Source organism: Portunus trituberculatus, chromosome 21 (assembly GCF_017591435.1).
Source record: "Portunus trituberculatus isolate SZX2019 chromosome 21, ASM1759143v1, whole genome shotgun sequence".
NCBI classification, from domain to species: domain Eukaryota; kingdom Metazoa; phylum Arthropoda; class Malacostraca; order Decapoda; family Portunidae; genus Portunus; species Portunus trituberculatus.
This window is the reverse complement of record NC_059275.1, coordinates 9922416-9935532: the sequence shown is the minus strand read 5'-3', so window position 1 is coordinate 9935532 and position 13117 is coordinate 9922416. Positions and strand designations below refer to the sequence as shown.

At 39.6% G+C, this 13117-nt stretch overlaps 1 protein-coding gene across 4 annotated transcripts in view; it reads right to left on the bottom strand.

Moving 5' to 3' along the window:
* The window catches only part of LOC123506917 (inversin-like), a 170211-nt gene that overhangs the window by 58267 nt on the left and 98827 nt on the right, over positions 1–13117 (bottom strand). For all 4 annotated transcript variants that reach the window (XM_045259331.1, XM_045259332.1, XM_045259334.1 and 1 more), the window contains 4 exons: positions 8096–8219; positions 7571–7979; positions 6480–6607; positions 5855–5961 (listed from right to left, as the gene is read on the bottom strand). In XM_045259331.1, coding sequence (XP_045115266.1) covers positions 5855–5961; positions 6480–6607; positions 7571–7979; positions 8096–8219 — 768 coding nt within the window. The remainder of the gene's footprint in view (positions 1–5854; positions 5962–6479; positions 6608–7570; positions 7980–8095; positions 8220–13117) is intronic.

The following is a 13117-nucleotide window of genomic DNA, read 5'->3' as shown; positions in this document are numbered from 1 at the left end:
CTTCCCTTAATGAGGCATCAATTACTTCACAAACTTTTTCTGCCAGTTGCTCCTGCATTCTCTTAAAATCCATCCTGATACCCCATCAGGTCCCACAGCTTTTCTCACTTCTAAACTCCCATCATATTCTTGATCTCCTCCACAGTTACTTGAAACTCCTTCATAATCCCTTTCTGTTCCATTACCAGTGGTTTGTCAAAAGCAGTCTCCTTTGTGAATACCTTTCAAAGCATCCATTCATAGCCTCTGCCATTTCCTGGGATCTTCACTGCATACTCCATTTACTTCTAAACTTTCAATACTTTCTCTATTTTTGATGTTGTTGTTCACATGTCTGTAAAAAGCCTTGGTTGGTCTTTACATTTATCAATTATATCCTTTTCTTGTTTCTTTCTTTCTTCTCTTCTAATCAACACATATTCATTTCTTGCTCTTTTGTAACTTTCCCACTGCTTAATCCGTCTTTTCCTTCTCCACCTCTTCCATGCATCCTCTTTTCTTGTTCTAGCCTTTTCACATCTATCGTTAAACCAGTCCTGCTTTCCAACTTCTCTATGTTGTCTTATTGGTACAAATTTTTCTCACCTTCTTTGTATATTTTTATAAATTCCTTCCACTTTTCATTTGCTCCTTAGCACTCTTGAATTTCATCCAATTTGTCTCTTGAAAGAATTTCTTTAGGTTTCCAAAATCTGTCTTGGCATAATTCCATCTTCCCACTTTATATTCTTCATTTCTTCTAGATTTCTCTTCATCTATCACCTTGAACTCCAAAACTGCATGATCACTCTTTGCTAAAGGGCACTCCACCCTCATCTCCTCAATGACCATTGGCTCTGTACTAAAGACCAAGTCCAGTCTTGACGATGCTCCCTCTCCTCCAAACCTAGTATCTTCTTTGACCCACTGAGTTAACACATTTTCCATTGCCAGTGTCAATAGTGTATTTCCCATGTTGTCTCTGATCCTTCCATTGACCAGTCCTCCCAACACACCTCTTTACAATTAAAATCTCCCATCATTATAGTTCGTTCACAGCCACCCAACATTTCTTCCAGACATGTTCCTGTATCACTTATCATTTCTTCATATTCCTGTACTGACCATGCATTTGTCTTAGGTGGTACGTACACCACTATGTAGTGCCTCTTTTTCCTTCATTAGTTTCTGCTCTGATCTTTAGCACTTCTGCCTTTCCCATACCTTCTTTCACTTGATCCACCTTTATATCTTTTTAACCAGCAACATCACTCCTCCTCCCATCTTACCTACTCTATTTCTTTTCCAAACATTATATTTCCTTCTCCAACCATCATCAGGTCTTCTCCTCTCTCAGTTTTGTTTCAGTAAGACCCACAATATCTGGGTTCTTGTCCTCAAGTAATCGTTGAGTTCTAAAATCCCGATATCACTCCATTTATGTTGGAATACATTACATTCCGCTCATCGTAAGTTTCTTTAGTCCTTTCTTGCTGTACTTTTCTGGGTTATGAACCACTCCGCTCTCTACTGCTCTCCACTTGGACTTCATATCTTTGACTACCGTCCTTATTTCTCTCCCCTCAAATAATTTTCCATCCATCTCAATGTGCTTCCTTTAAACCACCCTTCTCCTCTAACTTCCACAGTAATCTTGCATGTGGCACTTTATCAAATGCCTTTTTAAATCAAATAAATACAGTCAACCCATCCCTCTCTCTTGTACCCTATCAACTATTCTAGAGTAGAAACTCAGTAAATTTGTTACACATGACCGACCTTTTCTAAAACCAAATTGGCTATTTGATATTAATTTGTTGTCTTCAAGGAACTCGATCCATTGTTTCTTTATTACTTTTTCACACATCTTGCATATTACACTAGTTAGTGATACTGGTCTGTAATTTAAAGGTTCTTCCTTCCTTCCACTCTTATATATGGGAACCACCTCAGCTCTTTTCCATTCCACTGGTACTGTTCCATTTTCTATTGAGCATTTTATGATGTATATAGGACTTGCTAGTTCTTCCCTACATTCTTTCAGTATTCTGCCTGAGACTTCATCCGGTCCCATTGCCTTTTCTTCATCCAGTTCCTTCATTAATTCTTTTATTTCAAGCTTGGTTACTTTAATCTCTTTCATATAGATGGTCTCTCTATTACCCTGTGGTCTTTCAAATTTGGATTCCTTAGTAAAGACCTCCTGGAACTTATTATTTAACAGTTCTGCCATACGTTTTGGGTCTTCCACCATCCCATTTTCTCCTTTTAACCTTTCTATTGTTTCTATTTCTGTTTATGAATCTGTAGAATATTTTCGGTTGCTCCTTCCATTTTTCGACTATGTCCTTTTCATAGATCCTCTCCTCTTCCTTCCTCACCTTAACATATTCATTTCTTGCTATCTTGAAGTTTACCTTATTTACTGCATTTCTATTTCTCATCCACCTTTTCCATGCTCCATCCCTTTTCTCCTTTTCCCTGGCACACTTTGCATTAAACTAATCTTTCTTTCCTTCTTCCTTAGGTCTGTATTTTGGGACATATTCCCTGACTCCTGTTTTGTATATTTCCAAAAATAAGTTATATTTCTCTTGCACTCTCAGAGTTTTCCATTTCCTCCCAGTTACGTTTTAAAATAGTTCTTGAGATTCTCAATATCAGCCTTTCTGTAATTTAATCGGTCTCCTTTGTATGATTCATCTTTATCTTCCTTTCCTCTTCTATATCCATTTCTAATATTACATGGTCACTCTTTCCCAATGGGCACTTATATCTTATATCATCATTCATTTGTATACCCTTGTAAAACCAGGTCCAATCTTGCCGGCTCATCATTTCCTCTGAATCTTGTGTTTTCCTTTACTCTTGGTCCATCATATTATCTATCATTAGGTTCAGGAATCTTTCTCCCAGGCTTCTTCCCCCATACCACTTTCATAATTTTCCCAGTCCACTTCTTTACAGTTGAAATCTCCTACTAATATAACTTTTCTCCTTTCCTTAATGATTCTCATTAGACTTCTTATTGTATCACCTATCATGTCTTTATATTCTTGATTGGTCCATGAATTTGTTTTTGGTGGCACATATGTTACAATGATTGTTAGCTCTTTTTTATTAATATGCATCTTAACATACAGTACTTCTGCTTTTCCTTCCCCACTTTCCACTTGGTTTACCACCATCTCCTTCCTTGACATTATCATGATTCCTCCATCTTTACCCCCTCTGTCTCTCCTCCATACATTATAGCTATTATCCAAGTCTATTTTGATTGCCTCATTTAGTTTTGTTTCAGCCAGGCATACAATATCCAGTTCTTCCTTCTTTATGTAATCTCTTAATTATAATTTACTTGATAAAACCCTGTCTATGTTCGTATACATCATTTTCAGTCTTGCCTTTATCATTTTTAGTTAAACTTGTTCCACTTTTTCTTCCTCCTTCTCTTTTATATACCATTTTTTTATCCTGTCTTTTAGAATTCTCCAAAAAAATGCCTTTTTTTCCTCTTCTGACCTTTCATTATTTTTCTCCCATACTGCTGCCGCCAGTTCATTGTATCATTTCCTTTCTTCCTCATTTATATATATATATATATATATATATATATATATATATATATATATATATATATATATATATCCTTGCAACCTTCAGTTTCTCTGAGTTTAGTTGTTCTATATAATATTTCTTCTGTTGCTGCTTGTGATTTTAGTAGTATTTTAATTGGTCTTGTTTTTCCTTTTTGATATGGTCCCATTCTGTTTATTTCTTCTACTTCTTCTTCTAAGTTCTGCCTATCTTCGTCGTTTAGATTTTTTAGTAGATCTTTGACTGATTTAATTTCTTCTTTTTCTCTTCTTGGTCTATATTTTATTATTTTTTTTTATAATCCAAATACGATTACACTCTTCTTTTTTTCCGCAATTTCTCTAACTTTCTTTTGTCTTGAGGACTCCTACCATTTTGTTTGTCATACTTTCATCTCTTTCTTTTAGTTTTTCTTGAATCACCTGAAAATCATCATTATCTTTCTTATCTTGGAGTCTCCATGCTTGCACTTCTTTTTTAATCACGTTCTGTACTCTTTCCTCTTCCTTGTTTACTAGATCTTTCAGCTTCTCTTTTTCTTTCTCGGCTTTACCGAGTCCTTCTTCCATCTGCTTCTTGTAGTTAGCTACTTCCTTTTTAAGTTCTTCGTTTTCCGCTTTTAGCCTAGCTTCGTTTTCTTCCACTTTTTTATCCTTTCTCTCAGTCTTTGAAACTTTTTTTCTGTTCTTCATTCTCTTTCATTCCCATACTCTCCTTTATCCATTTATCTAGTTTATGCTCAATAGTCAACACTCTCTTAAATAGTGAAGTATTCACCGTATCAAAACCTTCGAATGCACTTACTCCCTCATCAACATAGTCATCATCTTCTTTCATTCTTTCCCTAGTCTCATACCTGCATTTAGATGGAATTTCTTCTTTACTCATGATTCTCTAATATTTGATTACACGAAAAATGAGTCTACACTAATCGCCCAGGCCACTGCAAATACTATACAACAGGTAGTGATGATCAGCTGAGAGCGACGCCACTGCGTCCTTCCTCGACCGTGTCTGTGTGTATTTACCTAGTTGTAGTTTTACAGGGCCTGGGCTTTATGCTCGTGTGGCCCCATCTCCATATCTACACTTATCCAATCTTACTTTAAAAGTATGCACACTCGTTGCAGACACTACTTCTTCATTTAAACTGTTCCACGTCTCAATACATCTTTGCGGGAAACTATATTTTTTAACATCTCTCAGACATCTTCCTTTTCTCAGCTTTTTACTATGCGATCTTGTGCTTCGAATGTCATATTCTTCTCTCAGGATCAGTTTCTCATTATCCACTTGGTCCATTCCGTTGATCAATTTATAAACTTGTATCAGATCTCCTCTCTCCGTTCTTTGTTCCAGAGTTGGTAGATCCATAGCCTTTAGTCTCTCCTCATATGTGTCATCCCTTCAAATTCTGGAACCATTCTTGTGTATGTGTGTACATGTGTGTGTGTGTATTTGGAGATGAGGTGGTGAGGTATCTGCACTGGGTGAGTCAGTCAGGGATGGACACTCAAAGCCTTCTGATTACTTCTCCCCTACCTGCCACAACAAGCTGGATTTTGTGTGTGGAGCAGCTCTCGTGTGGAAGTGACTTGTTTTGTCCCTTTGTGACTGTCTATCCTGTGGCACATGTGATGCCAATAAATACTGTGTTTTGCAAAGGCATTTCCAGTGTGTCTGTTCCTTCCTCCCTTCCACATTACCCCAGTTGTGGTCATTATAGCATGCTCCCACTGTCCCTGCGAGTAGCTCCCTGATCCCTTCTTACCTCCTGCAGGCATGAGACTATACCAGTGTAACAGAGCTGTGAGAGGTGGGGAATGGTGTAACAATATGCAAGATTACACACAAACAAGAAAAAAAAAGTTCCAGAAAGAGGATAGGGGTGTTGTGAACCCTTTATCTTCTTCCCTTTTCTGGTGCCATAAATTAATTGGAGGGTCATGCAGATATAAAGAAAATGCAAATATAAATTCTTGCACTGCAGTGATAGACAAACAATCATTATATGACAAACAACAAACACTTTACATTTATGAAAAAAAGCAGCACAATATATGCAAATAAAACAGCCAAGGATAAATTGTCATGCAAACAACACTAAATAGCCTGAGATATCAAGTTACCAGCATCCAGGAATATATGGACAGCAGTGCAAGTAATATCAAACATATGACACATAAAATATTGCTGAGTGAAGTGTTAAATATAAAGACCACAGAGCAAGCAAAGTTAGACACCAGACACACAAGAGCCACAGATGAGGTGGTGTTACCGGTTGGAGGTGGATTGAGTGTAGTTGGGATAAGCATTGAAGACCAGAAGTGTGTTGACTGCACCCAAGTGACCTTGCTCAGCTGCCCAGTGAAGAGCACTCAACCCCTTCAGGAAAATAATAACATTTCACAGAATCACCAGGTCAAGGTGTTAAAGATTCAATTATTATTTAGACTAGTGACAAATAGATAAATGATGTATCGCCTTCCATCCATCTTATTGTCATCTTTATTTTCCCTATTATGACTGGTATGAAAGTCTGTATCATCAGAGAGAGAGAGAGAGAGAGAGAGAGAGAGAGAGAGAGAGAGAGAGAGAGAGAGAGAGAGAGAGAGAGAGAGAGAGAGAGAGAGAGAGAGAGAGAGAGAGAGAGAGAGAGAGAGAGAGAGAGAAGGGATAATTCTTAATGTCAAGGAATGAAGTACAAAATTTAAGAAGAAAAAAACTTCCTTTTCTGTCTTTTCTGTGCAGAAGAAAATGGCTAACTACCATGAAAAAAAGAAAAAGAAAAGCCAGTTTAATTCATTTTGCAAAACAATAGCAGAAAACCATTTACGTAAATAAGTTGGCATTCTAGTTCTGGAAAAACAGAAGCATACAATGAAACTGTAAATCACAAGTACCTCAAAATCCCTGGCATTCACATCACCACGATTCTCCAGCAAGAGACACATGATGTCACTGAGGCCTCTGTAAGCTGCCATGTGGAGTGGCGGCCGGCCATAGTAATCTTGCACATTAACTGATGTACCTATGGACACATGTGTATGTTACTTTTTCTTTTTATGCAAGAAGCAAAGTAGCTAAGAGCAACAAAAGATTGAAAAAAGGCCCACCTGAACTGCAAGTTCCCTAAAAGATTAGTAAAGAATTTGCCAAAAGACAGGGACAATTGTTTTGAAACCTCCCTCTTAAAAGAAGTCAAGTGATATGAAGATGAAAATACAGAAGCAGGAAGGGAGTTCCAGAGTTTACCAGAGAAAGGTAGGAATGATTGAGAATACTGATTAACTCTTGTATTAGAGAGTTGGACAGAATAGGAATGAGAGCAAGAAGAAAGTCTTGTGCAGCAAGGTTACAGGAGGAGGTGAGGAATGCAGTTAGCAAGATCAATAGAGCAGTTAGCATGAAAAACAGCGATAAAAAATGGAAAAAAATGCAACATTTTAAAGAAATGCAACATTTTGGTGGTGAGAAAGACTGAAGACAGTCAAAGGAGGGGAGTTGATGAGACAAAAAGCTTTTGATCCCACACTACTAATAAAACTATGTAAGCAAAACCCCCTCCAAACATGCAAAGAGTTCTTCATACAAGGATGGATCAGGCCATTGTACAGAGTTAGCAGTTAGAGGGGCGAGAAAAACTGGCAGAGACGCCTCAGAATGCCTAACTTCATAGAAACTGTTTTAACAAGAAATGAGATGTTAAGTTTCCAGTTAAGATTATGAGCAAAGGACAGACCAAGGATATTCAGTATGGAAGAAAGAGACACACTGGATAGTGGGTATACTGGATATTGGTGTTATTTGCTTTTCACTTTATTTTATTATTCATTTCAACTATTCTCTAAGATATTTGACCTCAGCTGTTTCATTCTAATTCAACTGACAGTCAAGATATCAAACTTTGCATAGAATAATATCAGTTATATAAAGCTTTGAACATTAAAGTCATTGTCAGCTGAATAAGAAATTAAAAAGCAGTAAAAATTACCAGCTCTGATCAGGATCTGGGCCAGAAACAGATGACCACCAAGAACTGCATGGTGGAGGGCACACTGGCCCTCTTTGTCTCTGTGTTCCAGAGATGCTCCAGCCTTTGCCAATACTTTCACTATCTGTGTGTGTCCAGCTCGGGCAGCATAATGCACAGGTGTTCTTCCATCATTTGCACATGCATCTGGTGGAGCCTGAAGACGGAGAAGCACCCTGACTGTGGAGACATGTCCAGCCTCTGCAGCAATGTGTAAGGCAGTGCATCCCCTAGGGTCTGCCTGGGTGAGCAGAACTCCATGCCTTACCATCACTGTGAGGGCAGAGTCAGCACCCTGAGCTGCAGCCCACATCAGGGAGGTGTGGCCATCCAGAGTAGGAATATCCTTCACCCGTGGCCATCGTACTAGCTGAAATATTACTTTGCAGGTCAAAGATAGTACTTTCTTCAAAACAAGCAGTTTTACACATTAATAATATCTACACAATAAGATGGTATGTTATTAGTTTCACTTCAGCAGCTCACCAGTTCCACAATATCTGCATGATTGTGTTTGGCTGCATAGTGCAAAGGTGTGGCTCCATAACTATCAACAGCATCAACTTGAGCAACACGTTTCATCAGGTGAGCAGCAATGGCACTCACTCCCCTGGGGAAGAGCAGAGACATCATAATTTTCAAGAAAATTAATTACAACAAAGAAAAGAAAAAACTAAATAAAAAAAAAGTAACAGCATACATAGGATTTTTTAATGCAAAATCCATTCTTATCTATATACTTACCCATAATTATCAATTATTGCTTAAACCCCTATTCCCACAGCAAACTTACATCATGTCTAACAGCTCGAGGAAAGAAACGAAAGAAATACTTGAGGTGCCCTTACTCGTTTTCTTTGCAAAGACACCCCACCCGTTTTCTATTCCACGGTATCAGCCATAAGGCCGATTCCCTCATTCGCCTCTAGCTTAGAAGGTCATAGAGGGGAGGGAGAAAGGGAAACTCAATTATAATTGATAATTATGGGTATGTAGATAAAAATAGATCTTACATTAAAAAATCCTATTTGTTATTACACATACTACTACCTATAATAATTAATTATTGCTTAAGAACTGAATCCCAAGTATAGGAGGGAGGATGACCTCATCCCTAAGAACAATTTCCACTCCCCAAGACACACACCCTTACAAACCCAAAACTTACAAGGCGAAGGCCATATCCTGAGGTGGGTGCAGCACTTGTATCCCCTGACAGAGGGACAAAACCAGAGGAGTGAGAGAAGCATAACAACTCTCGCCCTGAGAACGGTCCAAGGACCTCAAACCCCACAGAGGATAATACATAGAACCGTATGTATAAGGAAGCCCAAAGAAAACGAGTTACCTTGAGAGCCGATACAACAAGGTCCAGAGTAATATCCCTGAGATAAAAAGAAGCAAAATTGGATGTACTCTTCCAGGTTCCTGTCCAAAGAACAGCAGGAATACAGGTAACTCTCGATTTACGCGACAGCTGCATTCCAAGAGGCATTGTGTATATCAAAATTTGTGTAAAACAAACATATAATTCTCATAAGAAACAATAGATAATAGGGGGGATGCGGGATGTGGTCCAAAAAAATTTGTGCAAAATACTCTATTTATTTGGCTAAATTAACATGTTTTTATTATTTACCATTCTAAATACAGACAACCCCCGTTTAACGAAGGTTCACACAACGAAATTTTGCTACAAAGAAGGTTTAATTTTACTACCACTTGCTCGTGTAACGAAGCCCAAACTCGCTTTAACGAAGTTTTATCCAGGTAATTTTTTCCAAGTTTGAAAGCTGACAGGCTTTTGAATACACCAGGAGCTGCCGATACTAAGGCCTGCCTCAGGATAAATCCTGGGACACCTGTAGAATCAAGATCAAGATCAAGATCAAGCGAGTGACGAAGCGAAAGATAATGAATGCTAAAGTTAAATGTGAGAAAAGTGTGATTCAGTCCCTTAGAGAGAAAGGTGTGGAAGGTGGTCGTGAATGGTACAGATTCCTGAGGGGTGAGGGGATGCCTGACAGTGAGAATGTGGAGAGCCTGAAGGTGAATGGGGCAGTGGTGACTGATAAGGAAGAAATGAGAAGGGCAATAAAAGAGTTTTGGGAAGAGATTGGAAGTGTAGGTGAGGTCTTTGATGTGGGTGAAAGGCGTGTGACACTGGAGAGAAAGGATGCAGACGAGTTGAATGAAAGGATCAGCAGGGAGGAGGTGGAGAAATGTGTGAAGAAGCAGAAGAATGGGAAGGCAGCAGGGCCGGATGAGATACCTTATGAATTGTACAAAAATGGAGGAGAGGTTGTGATTGATAGGATGACTGAGTTGTTTAACCAGATGTGGGAGGAGGAGAGAGTGCCAAGAATGTGGAATGAATGCAAGGTGACCTTGCTGCATAAGGGAGGGTACAAGAGTAAGAATGAGTTGAAAAACTACAGGCCGATTGCATTAGTTAACACAGTAGGAAAAGTGTTCAGTGCGGTTTTGAATGAAAGATTGTGTAAATGGATTGAGAGGGATGGAGTGTTAGGTGAAGAGCAGAATGGGTTCTGTGTGGACAGGAGAGCTGAAGACAATATGTTTGTGGTGAATGAATTGATTGAAAGAAAGAAGAAAGATGGTAGCAAGTTATACTTAGGTTTTCTAGACATAGAGAAAGCATATGATAGGGTGAACAGAGAAATGCTAGGTATAGTGCTAGAAAAGATTGGGTTAAGTGCAAAGATAGTTAACATAGTGCAAGTATGTATGTGGATACAAGAGCTAAGTATAAACTAGGAGATGTAGAGACAGACTGGGTGAAGAGTGAAAGAGGAGTTAGGCAGGGTTGCATATTATCACCAACCCTCTTTAGTTTATATACAGAGGAACTGGCTGCTAGATTGAGGAGAATGAATGCAGGTGTAAATGTGGGAAATGATAAGATATGTGTGCTCTTGTATGCAGATGATGTTGTTATGAGTGAGTCGGCAGAAGAGCTTCAGAGTTTGCTTGATGTTGTAGATGGGTATGGAAGAGACTTTGGAGTGAGGTTTAGCAGTGAAAAGAGCAAGGTAATGGTTGTGAATGGGTCAGAGGATGAGAGGAACTCAGTGTGGAGACTAGGTGAGAACGAGATGCAACAGACAGATGAATACAAGTACCTGGGGATGTGGATGAGTCCGGTTGGCTGCGTGAAGACAAAGAATGAGAAGATAAGCATGGTGAGTCAGTGGGTAGGTCGGCTAGGAAGTGCAGCAAGGATGAGAGCGAGTAAATATGACGTGCTGCGAGAAGTTTGGAAGAGCGTGGCTGTTCCGAGCATCATGTATGGTATGGATGTGATTGCATGGAATGAAAGTGAACTAGAAAAGTTAGAAATAGGGCAGAATAGAGTTGCAAGAATGGCACTTAATGCACCTAGATATGCAGCAGTAGAGGCCCTTAGGGGAGACATGGGTTGGAGCACTTTTAGAGAAAGGTATGTAAAAGCGACCCTACGGTATAAGGCTAGGTTAGAGCGAATGAATGATGCTAGAATAGTGAGAAAAGTGTTTCTGTGGAATGTCAGGAGTAGCAAGTGGGGGGAAAAGTGTGTCAGGATGGTGGTGAAGAGTGGTCTAATAGCTAGTTGGGCTTTTCAGCAGGTAGAAGGAAGGCACTTAGAGAATGACTGGAGTATGATTGTTAAAAATGGAGATGGTAGAGAATGGGGTGTAAGGAAGTGGAGGAGTGAGATAGACAGAGTAGTGAAAGGTGTGGGACTGAGTGACTGGAAGAATAGGATTGAGCAAAAGAGTACCTTGGAATGGTATAGAGAGAAAGAGGCCCCAATGTATGAAAAGTGGTATGAGGGAAGCCTGGGTGGTGATCTTCTCTTCCGAGCTAGGGCACAGTGCATGGATGTGAATGCAAGGAATTATAGATGGTCTGAGTCCCGCAGCAAAGTGTGCCAGATGTGTGACATGGGAGAGGATGAGACGGTGGAGCATGTGGTGCTGGAGTGTGTGAAGTATGCCAGAGACAGGTATGAGATGATGCAAGTGGTGCTGAGGGAGCTGGGGCATGACAGAGTGGAGATGACAGGAAGGGAATGGATGGTGGTGCTGCTGGGACTCTGTGGGGAGACGAATGGAAGGATGATTGAGGCTGTGAAAGAGTTCCTGGAGAGAATGTGGCGTGCTAAATGCAGGAACTAGTGGTGTGAAAGATGATGATTGTCCTCTTTGTTGTTTGTGTTTTTTTTTCATATTTTCCTTACAGGCGCTGCCAATACAAAGGCCTGACGCAGAAGAAATTCTTGCGTCACCTGTAACATCAAGATCAAGATCAAGGACAACACACGCACCACTCACTTCCCTGTTCAAAATATAACAGCGTCGTCTTCCCTCGCTCAACTTACCACCAAAACGCCCTGCAATGTGGCCTAGCGTTCCTAAGAAGACCAGGAAGTCTCTTACTCTTGAAGTGAAGCTGGATATTATTCACAGACACGAGAGACGAGAAAACTATAGCATTGCTCGCCACCATCTTGACTCCATCTACTGTCTCTACTATTTTCAAGTCAGCAGACTCTATTAAGAAGGCTGGTGAGATTGTATCTTCCTTGCAAGCTAAAAGAACCACCTGAACTCGTGACTCTACAATGGATAAAATGGAAAGCCTTGTGTAAATGTGGTAAATAAGTTTTGTATGCAGTACCATGATGCGCCCTTTGTTTACATTCCACAGGTTGCCGGTTAGTGTCTTTCCCGTTTCACTCTCCCTCCCCTCATAAATTTAAGATCATCAACATTATAAAGTTACGTACATACCTACATTAGTGTACATTATAATGACTTAAATTAAACTGCCTAAATCTTTAGCTTCATAATTTTTACTTTAATTAAACCTTTCACTGTACTATGATGCACTCTCGCTTTGTTTACTCTCAATGGAAGTTCAAGTCAGGGGTTAAACTTGTTATAATCTATTCGCTTAACGAAGTTTCACTTAACAAAGTGTTTTTTAGGAACGTAACCCCTTCGTTAAGCGGGGGTTGCCTGTACTAGAAGTATATTTAAAGTAAAGGGAAAAGCCAGAAATAATAAGAGAAAGCAAAACAAATAGTAAGAGAAAACAACACAAAGAATACCTAAACACAACACTCACTGCGTCACTGCCTTCACCACTCGCACCACAGTCAGTCACCATCTTCCTCTGAGCTTTACCACTTTATAAAACATCCACTTATCAAAAATAATCCCACATGCAGAAGAAGATGAAGGATATTTTGGGGCGTTCTTGGTGAATTATAGGCAGATTGAAGAGATTCCGTCTGTACTCAGTGCTGGCACACTGCAAATGAGGCACAAGAAGAGTGGTACTCCCACCTATCAGCCAGCTGTGGAACTTTCTGGCGCGCAGTTTGAAATTGCGTCTGGTGCTCAGTTTGAAAATGCAGTTGGGCCAAATCGCATATAAGCAAACCGATCGCGCAAATCAAATTAACTATAATATTTTTTTGGTTGCGTCATAACAAAATCGTGT